The sequence below is a fragment of the Zootoca vivipara genome, chromosome 6, assembly GCF_965207765.1.
Source record: "Zootoca vivipara chromosome 6, rZooViv2.hap1.1, whole genome shotgun sequence".
Taxonomy (NCBI): domain Eukaryota; kingdom Metazoa; phylum Chordata; class Lepidosauria; order Squamata; family Lacertidae; genus Zootoca; species Zootoca vivipara.
The window spans coordinates 17,791,985-17,808,961 of NC_142589.1; the positions used below are offsets into that span (position 1 = coordinate 17,791,985).

The window sequence follows — 16,977 nt, forward strand, 5'->3', positions numbered from 1 at the left end:
TTCTGCTAAGGGTGGGAAACCAGTAGTCCAATAGGTGTTGTTGATCCACAACTCTGACTATTAGCCATGCATGCCAGGCCTCATGGGAGATGGAGTCTCACAACAGCCGTACAAGATTACACCAATCTTTGCCAAACTGAATTTCTGACAGTCACTGCACAGATATACTAACCAACAGCTATAGTTTATTAGGCATAGGGGATTTTATCAGCACACAAAATTAATTTCCACATGCATGTCCTAATATCTTTTGGAATGGTAAAATGTTCTTAGTACCTCTCAGAGAATGTAGTTTCCCATAGGAATAGGCCATAGACCCATTGAGTCCAGCATTCTGCTCTCCGTGGCCAACCAGATGCCTCTGGGAACCCTGTAAGCAGGTCTTGAAGGCAAGTGCATGCTCCTCTCCATTTCCCAGTAACTGGTATTGAGAAACATACTGCCTCTACTCACAGAGGCAGAATATAAGCATTGTGGCTAGTGGCCATTAATAGCCTTATCCCCCATGAATTTGTCTTAATTCTCTTTTAAAGTGACCCAAATTGCTGGCCATCACTGCCTCTTTTGGGAGCAAATTCCAAAGTTTTAACTCTGTGCTGTGTGTACTTTCTTTTATCTCGAACTCTCCAACATTCTGCTTCATGAATGTGAACGAGTTATAGTGTCATGAGAACACTAGTGGTATGTCTAGCAGATGTCCGCCAACACTTAAAAGGGTTATACCAGAATTTAGGTAGATTTGTGTGCTTTGTTCTACAAAGAAAGGATCAATACCAGAAGTCTGTTTTGTAAGATGACAAGTTCGTATCTCCTTGTACAGGCAGTGCAACTCAAGTGTTTAGTGCTCAATTTTATCACAGCAATTTAATATCATAATATCAAAATAAAGTCTTACACTTGGTCAAAAGCTGTATTTTCGTTGGTTCCTAACACTTTGCAATCTAACAGCTGCACAGGTGGCTGTTATCGATAGTGTTGAAGATAAATCAACTTCTGTGGATGGAATTTCTCTCTGCACAGTGGGCACTCGGCCTGCAGGAAAGGAAAAATAAATATATTAACTAAACAAACATCTCCCACTACCCAGTTTCCAGCTAGCTTTTTCTGACAGTTACCTGTTTGCACACCCTAAGTTCTCTACAAATGGAACCACGGGCCTTCCCTCAGTACCAGGGGCTTTTGATGGTATGTAGAACTCTTACAGGCATAGAGCTATATTTATAGACAGGATTGTGTACATGCTGTGGAAGTGCAGAAAAGCTACATGCTGTGGTATCTAGAGCTGCTATTTAAAATATTTCTAACTCACCCTTCATTGCAATGTGATATTAAGGAAGAGTTTGAGGTGCTGGAGTCAATTCTACAACAATAAACCAGTTCTTAAAAACTAATAGGAACTAGCCCTCAGTCTGTTCATTTTGAGTTGCTTATCTAGGCCTTAAAAGTATCACTTAAAAATTAGGAACCTTTGGTCCTCCAACTGTTGAACTGCAGCTCCCATTATCCCTGACTATTGGCCATGTTGGGTGGGGCTGCTGGAATCCCAACAACATCTGGAAGACATCAGGCTCCTCATCCCCAAATTAAGGAATTGTCTTAACAGATTATCAACTGGACTCCGATAATGCAAGTGCATATTGGCACCTGCTAGAATTGAAAGTTGAGAACTCAAATCACATGTAGTTTCATCTTTTGGTAAGACATTGGTAAGAATGAAACCAAGGAGCTAGTTCAGGGAACCCACTTCTTCGGCTTCTCTCTTCCTACAGCTCCCATTTCTGCTGCGAAAAGGAAACTTGAAAGGACTTAGCTTTTGTTTTAAGAGTTCAGCATCTTAGGCGGGGGGGGGGGGGGGTCTGTGTTTACCTTGGTGTTGCACCACTCAGTGATGCATTCCCAGCAGAAGAGGTGTCCACACGGAGTGGCCGTAGTATGGCGGCGTTCTTCTAAGCACAGAATGCAGCGAGAGCTTCGGCCAAGGAACTTCTCCTCAGGCTGGGTTCTGAGAGAGGACAAAGTCAGGCACAAGTGCTCTTCAGGTTAATGTCGCAAGGGAGACGATGCTTCTGCTGCCAAGGTTCTAGCATAAGACGTCATCAGGAGAAACTTAGCATGTGACTTTGTAACAGGGTTATAGACAATGCTAGTCCTACTCAGAGTAAACATGAAAGAAAGTGACGTTACTAACATGGGTCTATTTCAGGTCATCTACTCTTGAGTAAAGGTTTGCACCCATTTTTAAAAAAGATTATGCTCCTAGCCCTCATACTTTTGACTGCTGTTCCTGGGTAGTACTGCTTGCTGCCTAAAAATAAAGGTGTGGGGAAATGATCTTCAGAGTTACTTAGCAAGTTCCAACAAGACCCAAAGCCACCCAACAAGAGCTATTTTTCCAAGGTAGGGGTAGGCATACTGTTCTTGGTTCTCCTTTTTCTTTCTTTTCCCAATATATCACCCTCTGCCATTTAAGTACTGAGAATTCCATGTACTGAAAGCCCAGTATTTGCAAGCACAATATAACCAACCCATTTGAATTACACAATTCATTTTAACCAGACCAATTACACACTGAGTTGATTACCCAGTTTTGATGCCAGGACACTGTTTTAGCCATTCTTAACACCTGTTGATTGTCAAGCACAATATTAAGTTAATCCAGGTTTTTGAACACAGCTCAGATGCTACTGCAGCCCCCTCCTTTCATTCCAGCTAATAATACTACATAGTTCAAGAACATTGGCAGGAACCTTCATACTGCAGGCCATGTTCCTTTCAAGGCTACTGTCCAAGGGTTGTGGGCCAGTGGTGCGTAATGGGCAATGGTGTGTCAACAAATACATACATTAACACTGGGTGCAAAGCAGCACCAGTGAAAGCTGTAGCCTGGACACAATTCTGACAGCTAGAGAGGGGCCTGAATATTTGATTCCCAGGCCTCTACAGTACCTCTTGTAAGCATATGGTAAGCAAAATGCCACAACCATACCTTGGGTAGGAGAGGTTACGGTGGACCTTCCATTCTTGTCTTGCCCTCTGCCTCTGTTGGAAGCTGTATGCATGGATACCAACTGTTAGTGCCAGGTGCAGCACTGAAAGGATCCCAAGAAGTCTGTAACTTGATCGAACTTGTTGGTTGTCTCCATCTAATCCTGCATAGCGCAGCTGGGAGGGGGGGAAGACACAAAACCACCACTTGATATTGATGCATTTTGTGTGATCTGTGGAGGAACCTAGAGAACTGCAGTGTGATGGCTATTCAAAGTATTGATTTTCTTTAGAGAGAATGGAAACTAGCCCATTTGACTTTTGAATCTTGAACTGTATACAGAACAGAATACCATGCTGGTATTGGTGACAGTAGCGCTGTAGAACAGCAGTGGGAATCTATGGCTCTCCAGATGTTGAACTCCCATCTCTCATCAGCTCCAGCAAGCATGGCCAGTGGTCAGGGATGACAGAGTTGTAGTCCAGCCGCTTCTAAAGGTCATAGGCACCACATCCCTAAGCTATGGCAATACATACAATTCCAAATTGACCACAAGGAGGGGATCCGTACAAAGAAGTAATATGGCACCATAGATATTTAAGGGTAGAGTGGATTCCTAGTCTTCATTATATTCCTGTTGTACATGTGGCAATGTTAACAAGAAACAGAAGCTCAGGGTGCTGAGAGACAGAAACTGGATGGCAGCCCAAACTTAAGGTTCTATCCAACCAAGTCCAATGCAGGGAAGACCCATCTGAAATTACTGACTATAACTAACTTGGGTCCCTTAATCTCAGTACGTATACTTTGGGGATGACCAGCATTGGATATAGCCCTTGGTTACGTTTGATGCTATTCCCCACCCCTTCCCCAATGCCAGTGATGGAAGTGAGAGCTGCCCACAGTATACAGTGCCAAAATATGGGATTTTAGTGTATTGCACACAGAACATAAAGGGCTATCAAATACTTTCTACTTACATATGTGATCCCTGCCATCCTTTTAGATAGGTGGTAGAAAATGCCATTCATATAGAAGATGGCCAGGTGCAGCCTACGAAGGAGTGGGATGCCTTGCCTGAGAAAATGGACCACCTGACAGAGCACCTTCCTCTGCTGCTCTGTTAATCTGCCAAGCCATTTCTGTAACCAACGCCACAAGAAAGTCCTTCCCCACAATCCACGCAAATGTCTGCTTTGCAAAGTCCTCATCTCATCGGGTTCTGTCTGAAGTTCTTGTTCCAGGTGTACTAATCCTTTGTCAAACAAATAAGGGAAGACAGTGTGCAAAGAAATCAGGACAGCCCGTCGAAGTACTGAAGGAACTCTCTTCCGCGATGGGTCCACTTGGATAATATTGACATATTCTTCACCAAGAGTTTGGTAACCTAAAGAATATTAAAAACAAACAAACAAACACAGATGACAATCCTGAAAATCTGATCAGTTTAATGTTAAGTGAAAAATGGCAGCACGTTTAGTCAGAGCACCAAGCACAGAACAATTTAGGGAGTGAAATACCTGAAAGAGTTGTGAGTGTGAAATACGCTATATCAGCAAACAGCTCAATTTCCTTCTGCCACTCCAACCAAATTCTAGCACCTAGAGAGCCAGAGAAAATGACAGTGTTAGAGAACAAAGTGAACAGAGATGCCCCGCCAAATAATTTGAATTCAATATGAGTTGAAAAAGAAATTACACCATTTTCATAGGTCAAATAATAAAACATTACGAAAGTTAAAAAATTAAGAACTGAGATTTACAAATTAACCAGTGTCTTTTGTGCAGATACAACTTCTAGAGAGGTAGAACGTTATGGCATAAGCTTTTGTGGAGTAAACAGATGCATGAAGTGTAATCCACAGGCACATATACCCACACTAGCAATGCAAGAAGCAAGGATAATAAACCATTCAAACTAGACTGTATGCAAGAAATGCACTGTAACTCAATGGTTGTAGGATAAGCAAAGATGTTTGCAATTTTCAGATCACAGACTATTGATACAGTCCTCTCTCAAGTCTCAATCACCTTTATCCATCAATAAAAGAACAGAAGAGCCTGCTGAATCAGGTCAATGGCTCATCTAGTCCAGGATCCCATTCTCAGAGTGGCCAAACAGATACCTCAACGGCAAACCCGCAAGCGGGATCTGGGCACACACTTCCTGTAATTGCCAGCTGCTGGTATTCAGATGCATTACTGCCTCAGACTGTAGAGGGAGCTATTATGACCAGTATCCTTCATATAGCCTTCTCCATGAATTTGCCTATTCCTTTTTAAAGCCATCCAGGCTGGTGGCCATCACTGCCTCCTGCAGGAGCAAGTTTGACAGTTAAACTAGGCATTGTGTTACGCAAGTTGAGGCACTTTGCCAATAAATCCTCTGGCGCCTTCACCAAATGTGTCTTCTCCTGCCATTGGTGAAAGGAGCGTCTGTTCTTACCTGCGGTGATCTCAGCCCAGGAGAGCTATGGGCAGCCACAACTAATAATGCTGGGCTAGATGGGCCAATACCCTGACCTGATATAAAGCTTTTTTTACATTTCCAGTTTCATCCACCTCCCCACCCCTCTTTCTCTCTCTCTCTCTCTCTCTCTCTCTCACACACACACACACATGACTCAGGTTACAGGTAGGTAGCCGTGTTGGTCTGGGTCGAAGTAAAATAAAAAAATTCCTTCAGTAGCACCTTAAAGACCAACTAAGTTTTTGTTTTGGTATGAGCTTTCGTGTGCATGCATTCTTCAGAGGTATTCTTCAGAGGTATTCTTCAGAGGTATCTGACAGGGTGGATTTGATTTAAATCAATCTGATTTAAATCACGATTTAAATCACGATTTAAATCACTAGTCAGTAAGGCTTGATTTAAATCATAGTTTTCTACATAAAGACTAATTCTTTCTGGTATAACTTTAATATGCAAGTAGATTTTTAGAATAACAACTTTTCATATTAGTTTTTTATCCCCAGTTTAATGGGTTATTCATATTTGGACAACTTTACTGTTGTACTTAGGAAGGAGTAAAATAATCATTACCTTAATAATAACAATTTAAATAGATTTATTCAACTGAAACAATAACATTACAGCATATGTTATTTGCTTAAACAAACATCCATGTTTGTTAACTAATTTGGCTAAACAAAATAATATATTTTAAGAAACTTAGACTGTCAGCCCAGCCTACACATGAAAAACTTAAATACTGTCCACTCCAAACAATCAGAAAAATATTGTTTCTATTCTATTCACTGAACTTCTTGAAACTTAGCACTGAAGGGGTTGTTTCTGTATTCATAGGTTTGTAGAACAATAGGATTAAGGTCTTTTTCTCAACTCTGTTCATGTTATAACATTTTTGCTGTGAAGAAGAGGCATGTGATCTCTGTTGAGTCAAATTCAGTTTTGAGAACTGCAAAAGTAAACCAAGCATCTGTGATAATATCTTGTAGGGTTAGGGTTAGGGTTAGAAACTGCCCAATAATCTTACAAAAACCTCTGGAAGAGCATGACATTGTGAATGGATTAATGGAATTTATTTACCCCAAAAATTAAACATATACAACCTTATTCAACATAATTAAAAAACTAATCTTTATTTCATGATGGAATAACCTTTGGATGGTAATATATTTTCCTCAAAAAGCATTTTATTTAAAAAAAATCCAATTTAAATCAAAAAAATCGATTTAAATAAAAAAAAATCCGATTTAAATTTAAAAAATCCGATTTTTTTTTGATTTTTTTAAAAAAATCATTGATTTTTATCCACCCTGGTATCTGAAGAATGTGCAGAGGTATCTTCAGAGGTATCTGAAGAATGTGCATTCTTCAGAGGTATCTGAAGAAGTGTGCATGCACACGAAAGCTCATACCAAAACAAAAACTTAGTTGGTCTTTAAGGTGCTACTGAAGGAATTTTTTTATTTTACACATGACTCAGATATTGTATCCAGTGTGGCTTGGGTTTCGGACTAGGACCTGAGAGACCAGGGTTCGAATCCCCGCCTTAGCCAATGAAGCTCACTGACACCTTTGGGTCAGTCACTGCCTCTTCGCCTAACCTACCTCACAGGGTTGTTGTGAGGACAAAATGGGGAGAGGGAGAACCATGCTCCTTAGTGGAAAAAGTGGGATATAAAACGCAACAACAGAAAGAAAAGAAATCCGGTATATGGGCTTCCTGTCTTGCAAAGCGGTTCAGAGGATGCAATTATTCTGCCCGGGGTCAAGACGGCTCCTTACCTGCCAGGCCCCCCAAGGCAGCCCCAGCCCCGCTTCTCAGCGCCCCTCGATAGAGCTCGTCCTTCTGGGCGGACCGAACGAGTCGTGCGGGCCCGGCTTCTACCGCTGCCGGCGACATCGCTGCCAAGGCGAGAAGGGTGCCTGTTCTGCCTGAGATGCTTCCGCAAACAGACGCTTCGCGCGGCGCACGCACTTATACGTCATCAGGCCGCTCCACGAACGAGAGAGTTGGAGTTGCGCCTAGAGAGATAGGAAAGGTTAGAGTGATGCTCACTACAGGATCTTCCGGGATAAGAGGAGCATTCCGCCGTCCCTTCGGAATCGGAAAACGTGCGCATTTTAGAGCATGTAACCCAAAAACTAAACCTTAGTACGTTTCAGTTGCTTATTTCGTAAAATTTATAAAAACCACTTGATTGAGAAAACCAACATCACACCAAAAACACCAGGCGAACAGTATAATGAAACAATAAAACAAGGCTTGAATAGCCATTTCTGCATGGATGAAATTGGAAAATATGAGGGGGGGGGAGCGTAAATCTCTCTCTCTTTCTCTCTCTATTATTTTCGTTAGCATCTATGATTGTAAGGATTTGTTTGGTTTGAGTCTGAGGCTTGTTTGTATGTGCAGGTGTGTGGGGTAGGTTGTTGAGTCAGGCCCACCATACTGTGATGGGGGGGGGGGTTGGTCATTGTCAGATTGTGCTGTATATGTGATGAAGGGGAATCACACCAAAGCAAAGGCATGATTGGAAAATATGTGTGTGTGGGGGGGGGGAGAGAGATAGATCCCTCTTTTTTGTTATTTTTGTGAAACGTCTATGATTGCAAGGATTTAAACATATGTTTATTAAGTAGGGGTTCAGAATCTCTCCCCCCCCCCCCCCGTGACTATGGAAATGTAAGTGTGCAAGTGAGAGTTTTATTTTGGTTAAATGTAAAACGGGTTTTAATTCATGATCAATTTGTAAATATTTGAAAATAAATTTTTTTTGGCAAAAAGCTAGAACCCTGAAATAATGATGAAAATGGTCAACAAGAGAATGAATGCTAACTCTACCTCGTTCCCCCTCTTTCTTCCCAGTGTCTCAACAAATGTAAATGATTTGCAAAAATGATACCTGTAAAAATATGAGAGAGACACTGCACACACTCTTGTAAATCAAGAAAACATTAATAAAAATACTTCAAAAAAACAACAACAACAACAAGAAGAAGAAGAAGAAGAAGAAGAAGAAGAAGAAGGAGAAGAGAATGAATGAATGAAAAAGTTATGGAAAAAAATCACAAAGATGCAGTGACCAAAGAGTCCAGTTGATGTGCGATTGCTGATGCGGGGGTCCTTCTGGACCAGGAAGAGGGCAGAACGGAGGCGAAATGTGAATGGGGCAGGGCTGAAAAGGGGTGACGTGTGATGTAACAGGGCAGGGTGCACTCATGCATCTGCCGCTGACAAAAGCGGGCTGGGAATGGAACCCCAGGCGAAGTGAAGTGGTCCCTGTCTGTGCACTAGAGACCCTTAAGTACATAGTCCATTGATGAAAGCTAGACAATGGCTGGAGATGTTGACAGCTGTCAAGGGGCAATTTTGTTGTTTGTGGGCAGAGATACATACTTGGCATATTTGGTGGAAGATGACAGCCGCTCATGGGATCTGTTTCTGGAGTTGCCATCCTCCACAGAGGATGGTTGTCGTTCCAGATCCTTTGGCATTGACCTTGCTGGTTTGCAGATAATGCAGATGATCTGTAATGAGGTGTTGTAAACAAAATCTGCCCTTATAGAGTCCTTTGTAGGTTCTCCATCGGTAGGAGAAATAACTAGAGAATATTGAGAAACAAAGCAGCTAGTAAGCCTGATCTTTATTGAACTGTTGCAACAGGGTGCTCCCCTCACATGCAGGAAAGAAAAGGAGGACCCAGAACAAAAGTGTGCCTGCCCTTATATAGACATTTTGAAATTCCTTGCCCTGGAGCTCCATATATCATACATACATCACAGAAAGGGTGCAGCCCAAGACCACCACCCCCAGATACATCATACCTACAGCACAGAAAAGGCGGTCTACAAAATAAAAATAAAAAATTGAACGTCGCTGTTTTTCCTGTCTGCCAGGTCATCTGATAATGGCCACTTTGCGGCTGCTTCCAGACAGACTGCTTATTGAGCAGTCATCCTGATTTGTTTGCAGGGTGATTAGACAACACTGGATATTTAAAGCACATTTAACCTGATTTGTTTGTGGGGAGGCTAGACAGAGATGCATCAGTGCAAACATCCCATACTTTCCCCATCCCTCTGCTTCAGCTCAATCTTTTTGAGATGCAGGTTAAACTATGAAATTTGCTCCTAGAAAAGGCCGTGATGGCTACCAACTTGGACGATTATAAAATAAGATTTGACATATTCAGGGCAGATAAGGCTATCAATGGCTACTAGTCACACAAGGGCTGTACTTTGCTTCCATGGTCAGAGGCACTATCTTTCTGAATACGGTGGTACCTCTGGTTACGAACTTAATTGCAGGAGGAGTGATTGCTCTTGTACCTGGGTCCTCCTTACAGGCTTCCCAGAGGCTGGAATAACGGGGCCATTGGCTTTATCCAGCAAGCTCATCTTACCAGGTTGCTTTTCTCTATCACACCACAAGAATAAAGAGGAAACTGTCTTTAAGCTTGGTCCATATTTTGGATTCTGCAAGCAGCTGGATCCCCCCTGAGACACCTTACATACTGTAGCTCATGTGAAGTTCTGTATCTTTTGGGGAAAGTTATTTGGTTCTTCTCATTGCCATTAAGATTTTTTTTTAAAAAAGTGTCTTCTCCAAAGAAAAAGAACACCACTAGGTGGTAGACTTGCACCATGCAAGCCCTTGAGTTTGTGAACCATTTCTTTCTCCGAGAGTAAGACAGAATTTGTAGTAAGCTATTATTTTAAAGTTTGTACTTACTAAGGAGAGCAGATAATTCTAATGAGGACCCCTAGCATTGCATATTATGGATGACATGCACTGTGGGTATCAGCTTTTTGTGAAAACGTGTAACAGGCATATTGGTGTGAGCTTTGTCCAATATTGTACAATGAACTAATTATCTTTTAGACGATCTCTCGCAATAATTAGTTGTCTGTGATCTTCTCTTCTAACCCCATAACACTTTGAGTTGCAAGGAAATGTTTATAATCTAGTCCTTTGATGTGAGACTTCCAGTACAAGCCCTAAGCATAAGCTTGCTTATGGTTGAAGCCTTAACCAACTGGATTTTCATTCCTCTTCCCCCAAGGCAGTTCTGATGTTCTGATGGTTAGCCTGTGACCCAATGACAAAAAAAACCCCTGTGATTTGCTTTTATTTTTAGAGCTCTCTGGGTTGTTATGCCAATCATCTTGGTAGCTTGTTTAGCTCATGCAAATAAGGATTATGAATACTGGATTATAAATAGATTTCCAAAAATTATTGTTTGTCTTCTTTTCACAAATTTGATCCTAGCTTACCTCTTCTTAAAGCTAGGTCTTAACCAGTGGTGGAGCAAGCTGATCAGGTGCCTGGGGTGACATGCATGCCCTGCGCCCAGGGGCGTGGCCAGCTGCTCCGCAGGGGTGTGGCCAGCTGCCCGAGAGGGAAGGGGTGTAGCAAGAGGGATGGGGGCAGGGCGCCTTAGGTTCCACTCTGGGGAGGGTGACATTCGGCGCCCCCCCCCCGAGTGAGTGAGCAGCCAGCCGCCGCCCAGTAAAATGCCTCGCTCGGCGGCTGGCTGCTCGCTCACTTGCTCGGCCGGCACGTGCTTTGCTTCTTCCTGCTCTGGCGGAGGCGAGGGGTGGGCCAGGGCCTCTGCGGCTCCGCCCAGCAGGAAGCTTTGACGTATCCGCTGAGGGGGGAAGCACCTTGTGCACATGTGGGCACTGGAACAGCGCTGGCGGCAAGTCGCTCCAGTGGCATGCGGGGATGGCGCCAAAGTCCTGTGCTCGCGGCTGCCGCTCGGCTTAGGAGTTGCGGGGGGCATGCTGAGCGCCTCTCCCCTCCAGGGTCCTGGCGCCGTCCCCGCTGTCCCAGCGTCATCCCTGCATGGCGCTGGAGTGGTCCACCGGTGGCACGCCGCTCCAGCGCCACGCGGGGACTGAGCTGAGGTCCTGTGCCCGTGGCTGCCACTATGACCAGAGGGTCCCGGCACCGTTCCCGCAGCGCACATGTGTGTAGCATGCATGCGTGCATGGTGACATCACACATGTGTGCTGTGCAACGACAACCCACCCCGGGTGCTGCAGCGGCTTCCTCTGCCCCTGCGCGGGGGCGTGGTGAGCTGGGGCAGGATGCTCCATGGGGCCTCCGAGGAATCTGCCTGCCTCCTCCCACTCAGCCGCCCTACAGCTGAAGGGGAGGCGGTGGGAGGACCGTTTGGGGCAGTTTGAAGCCTGCGGGCGCCCAAGCCACTGCGTCACTCCCAGGAGAGACGTGTGACTCGGGCGCGCTGCAGGCCCCGCAGTGAGTGCCACCCGGCATTTTGTCACCCCTCTTCAGGGGTGACACCCGGGGTGGCCCACCCCCACCTCACCCCCTTCCTCTCCCCTTTGTCTTAACTTCAGTTAGTCTACTCTAAGTAGGATTAGGGTTGGGTACAACCTACAGTCATTTTGTGCTCCTGATGGTATAAGGGCACACATACTGCTTTGCACCTGCTAAAGTTTCAGGGCACACATACTGCTTTGTTTTAAATCAATGCATGTCCTATAGCTCCCCGCTGAAATCCTGTAGCTTTTCATATCACAAACATTTCAAAGTTTTTCTGTCCTGGTATCTTGTAAGAGCGCACCTATAGATGATGAAAGAGTACCCCTCCCAATGTAATAACACTGAGTAAGAATAATGGGGCAAATATTAAAAACTGCTAGAACACTCCTGGATGGCTAATAGATCATGAGACTCTTAATCCCAAGGGTGTGGTTTTGAGCCCCACGTTGGGCAAAGGATTCTTGCATTGCAAGGAGTTGGACTAGGTGATGCTCGTGGTCCCTTCAAATCTACAATTCTATGATTTGCAAAGCTGAGCAGGGTCTGGTATGGTTTCAAATAGGATGGGAGACTGCGTGTTGAGATTCCTGCATTGCAGAGGGTTGGATTAGATGACCCCTGGGGTCCCTTCCAACTTTACAATTCTGTGATCTCCATAAAGTTTGGACCGTCCAGTATAAATCCACCACTGACGCACTTTTATTGTGCCAATAAAACATGTTCCGGAACACACGAAAAGAAAAGCCAACAAAAAAGTCAGGAGGGACTACACACACACACACACACATAAAAATTAATGTTTTATCTGAACTTTGTGTTGTTCTGTTTGGCATATTTTCACTGTACTTTGCTTGAGTTGTATAATAACAATAATTTATGATTTAAACTGTAAAATAGGAAGCTGCCTTATGTTGAGTCAGATTACGTTGGTCCATCTAGCTCAGTATTGTCTACACTGACTGGCAGTGGCTCTCCAGTATTTCAGGCAGGAGTATCTCCTTAAACCTACCTGGAGATGCTGGGAATTGAGCCTGGGACCTTCTGCTTGCAAGATAGCTCTATCACTGAGCTATGGCTCTTACCCTAGAAAGCTGAGAAAGAAATTCCTATATAATAAAAAGTAGGACTCTGTGAAGCAGAAGGAACTTCAAACAAGTGTAGCTTGTTAGGCAATAGACACCAGCCTAATCATAGTAGAATTGACAACAGTTGCTTAGAATGGTGTTCAAACTGAGACCTTGGAGTAAGACTCCCAACCTCTCACAGGAAAGAACAGCTGCCAGGATTAAGGTTTTTGCCTTTTGCTGTTCTGGAGCGTGATTATGCTCATCAATTCGAAGCACAGTCCTGTTCAGAATCTTTTAGCTGTCTGGCTCTTCACCTCTGAAATGTTCTTTATCAATGCATACTTATTTTGTTTTTAGTAAGCGGCGATCTCGGCCTTACTTCTGGATTAAAAGATATAGGACCGAGGGTGTTAATCAGCTGCAGGCTCTGTGATTCTCGCAACAGTAAGTGAGTAATACCATGATGGCCCCATTTTACAGTTATCGAATGAACCAGAGAAGCTAAGCTGCTTCTTTCGAGCTGTGGTGTCAGCTGAGATTGTAGCTTCATGCTCCAAGAAGAATGTTTCCCTTATCCTTTACCTGCTTTTGACCTGTGACTTGGGAATGCTGATTCCTTTAGGTTTAAACTTTGCTATTCAGCAAATGGATTCAGGAGAAGATAGCAGCAAGCAATGTGTATCCTCCCAAAATCTGTTGAAATCCACGGCCAGTCAATGTAGACAGTATTGAGTTAAATGGTCTTGACTCATAATAAGGCAGCTTCTTTTGTTCCTGTTAAAAAAACTTAAGTTAGAATACTGTAATGGGGACTAGAATCTTATTTTTAGAACATCTCCTCTGCATGCAGGCCCTCCGAGTGTCCCTATTTTTCCAAATTTACAGAAGATGTCCCATTTTCTGTTTTGATCCCGGATTGTCCTGCTTTTCCTTAGGAGGTCCCTATTTTCATCAGAGAAATATTGGAGGGTAAGGAGTTATGCCACCCATGAGCCAAGGAGGTAAATAACTATACAACCTTTAGAAGACACCTGAAGGCAGCCGTGTATAGGGAAGTTTTGTTGATGTTTAATGTTTTATTATGTTTTAATAAATGTTGGAAGCTACCCAGAATGGCTGAAGCAGCCCAATCAGATGTGCGGGGTATTACCAGTATTATTATTATTTATTTATTTATTTATTTATTTATTTATTTATTATTTTTTATCATGGAATAGGATGTCCCTATTTTCATGGAAGAAATGTTGGAAGGTATGTGCATGCAGAAAGTCTCAGGTTCAGTCCCCAGCGTCACTAGGTATGGCTGGGAGAGTGAGCTCTGCCTGAAACCTGGGTGAGTTGCTACCAGTCAGTGCGGGCAATACTGGGTTAGATGGACCGATGGTCAGACTCTGTACAAGGCAACTTCCTATTAGCTTTGGCTATCCATCGGAGACAGCAAGGAGAGAAGCTTGTAGCTGGCTATGTATGTAAGGTTTTGTTTTGTTTTGTCTGGCAAATAGTGTTGGGTACTGGACACAATTCTGAGTCCAAACCAATATAGTTTAATATTGTTGAAAGGAATCAGCTCGGCAGTTAACTTCTTCCTGTACAAACAGACAATATTTTCATTCATTATTAACTGAGAAACAAAATTTCTTTTGTGAACTGAATTTGCACCCTGGGTATATATATTCAGTGGAATGCACCAGTCTCCATTTTCCAATTTTGCCACCTACAAATAGGGTGGAAAATTTCAAGAGCCCGTTTTTTTCCACTCAGCCCCAGGGTATTGCTGTTCTGCTGGTGCACGCATTGACCTCAAATCCACTTTATGATTTTATCCTATTTACTTAATGTCAACTGTGGGGGGCGGAATTGGCGGCTGAGCATGTAAACTCCTGCGCAAGCAAGGCATATGTCCAAATGTAGAAGCCTTGAAAGCAGTGGACATCGCCTCTATGCTTTACCTCCACTGTCAGAGGTGTTATGCCTCCGAATACTAGTTAACAGGGAATTGCAGGTGGGCAGAGTGCTCTTGCATTCATGCCCTCCTTGCAGGCTTCTGCATCCCGGTTGCTGGAAACCACAGAGGGGGAGAGTGCTGTCAGAAGTCCTCCTTGCAGACTTCGGACATGCACCTGGCTGGCCACCACGAGAAAAGGATGCTGAACTAGATGGGGCACTGGATTAATCCAGCTGGCTCGTCTTATGCCAGCACACCTGTTTTATGCCAGTAGTTCCTAAAAAACAAGGAAACCCTGGGGACATGGCACAGTTTTGGTGAATCTCTACAGCTCTGGGGTTTAAAACTCCTCCGGAACGAAGGGATATCCTTTTAGACCTGGAGCTAAAGCATTCACCACCCCCTTCCAGGGCAAAAGCTCTGTATCAGTTGATGACTCTCACACCTCACTCTTCTCAGGGTTATGTTTCGTCTGGGGATTTTATAATCAGCGTTGTTGACACATCTCTGGAATGAGGCTGAGGCATCTTGCATTCCTTTCAAAATTGGTGGGTGGGTGGGTGGGAGAGATCAGGCGCATGCTTTAAGCAGGATTGACTCCGTGTTTGGGGACACTGGGTTGATGGGTGTTTATACTGATGTCAACACCTCCAGGCAGCAGGAACCCCCCCCCCCACATCCTGACTATGTCCTGTAAGGCCCCATCCACAAAATGCATTTAAATCAGTGCCCCACCACTTTAAACAGCCATGGCTTCCCTCAAAGAATCCTGCAAACTGTAGTTCCTTAAGGAGTGCTGCGAGTTGTCGGGGAATTCATATTGTCTTCACAGAGCTACAGTTTCCAAAGTACAGTCATACCTCGGTTTAAGTGCGCTTCGGTTTGAGTACTTTCAGTTTAAGTACTCCGCGGACCCGTCTGGAACGGATTAATCCACTTTCCATTACTTTCAATGGGAAAGTTCGCTTCAGGTTAAGTACACTTCAGTTTAAGTACTCCGTGGACCGTCTGGAATGGATTAATCCACTTCCATTACTTTCAATGGGAAAGTTTGCTTCAGGTTAAGTACGCTTCAGGTTAAGTACAGACTTCCGGAACCAACTGTGTACTTAAACCGAGGTACCACTGTACCCTAGGAAGATGGATGGATTTTTTAAAACCACTATAGGAATTCCTGCTCACTGAGGGGAATAAGGGTCTCCTAAGAACTCTCAGCACCCTTAACAAACTACAGTTCCCGGGATTCCTTGGGGGTGGGGGGTGGGAAGCCATGAGTGCTTAAAGTGGCATGATGCTGTTTCACATACAAGGAACAGATGGGATCTAAGTTGAGCTGTCTTTGAGGGCGCTGCCGAAACTTAAGATAGCAGGGGCCAATGAGACTTACCCATTTTAAAAAGAGAAGAAAGGCAGACGTCAGTCCTGCTGGGCTTTCGGGCCAAGGCAGCCTCCAAAGGAGGCTGAGTGCTGATGCGAATCCTGCATCCTTTAGATCCCCTCCCCAAGTCTTTTGCATTTCTCCCTTTTGATTCTTGCCTATTGATATTTTAGTTATGATGTGAGCAGCAGGGGAAGTAGGGCAGAGGGAAAGAGTGAGCCTTCGAAGAAAAACCGGGGTGGGGGGGGGGGAGGGAAGGGTGGTAGCTCAGCGGCAGAGCATTTGCCTTGCATGCAGAAGGCACCAGATTCAATTGCCAGCATTTCCTGATAGGGTTGGGCACTCACTTGTGGGGTGTCTTAGGGTTCCGTTTTCTCCCCCATGCTTTTTAATATCTATATGAAGCTGCTGGGAAAGATCATCAGGCGGTTTGGGCTGGGTGTTCATCAGTATGCAGATGACACCCAGCTCTACCTCTCTTTTAAATCAGAACCAGTGAAGGCGGTGAAGGTCCTGTGTGAGTGCCTGGAAGGCGGTTGGAGGATGGATGGCGGCTAACGGATTGAGGTTGAATCCTGACAAGACAGAAGTACTGTTTTGGGGGGGCAGGGGGGGCAGGTGTGGGGGACTCCCTGGTCCTGAACGGGATAACTGTGCCCCTGAAGGACCAGGTGCGCAGCCTGGGAGTCATTTTGGACTCACAACTGTCCATGGAGGCACAGGTTAATTCTATGCCCAGGGCGGCTGTCTACCAGCTCCATCTGGTACACAGGCTGAGACCCTACCTGCCGACGGACTGTCTCACCAGAGTGGTGCATGCTCTAGTTATCTCCCGCTTGGACTACA

The 16,977-nt window shown here is 44.3% G+C and overlaps 1 protein-coding gene across 2 annotated transcripts; it reads right to left on the reverse strand.

Moving 5' to 3' along the window:
- Nucleotides 1-837: 837 nt before the first annotated feature.
- PEX10 (peroxisomal biogenesis factor 10) lies at nucleotides 838-7,419 on the reverse strand. Of its 2 annotated transcripts, none has more exons than XR_015950457.1 (6): nucleotides 7,235-7,414; nucleotides 4,507-4,587; nucleotides 3,967-4,373; nucleotides 2,987-3,162; nucleotides 1,867-2,080; nucleotides 838-1,032 (listed from the first exon to the last, which is right to left on the reverse strand). XR_015950457.1 is itself a non-coding variant. In XM_035118942.3 (6 exons), the coding sequence occupies exons 1-6, from the start codon at nucleotides 7,350-7,352 to the stop codon at nucleotides 964-966; spliced, it is 987 nt and encodes a 328-aa protein (XP_034974833.3). In that variant the 5' UTR covers nucleotides 7,353-7,419; the 3' UTR covers nucleotides 838-963. The 2 variants fall into 2 exon arrangements, 1 of the variants encoding a protein (XP_034974833.3); XM_035118942.3 differs by having other exon boundaries at nucleotides 1,867-2,002; nucleotides 7,235-7,419.
- Between the last annotated feature and the right edge of the window lie 9,558 nt (nucleotides 7,420-16,977).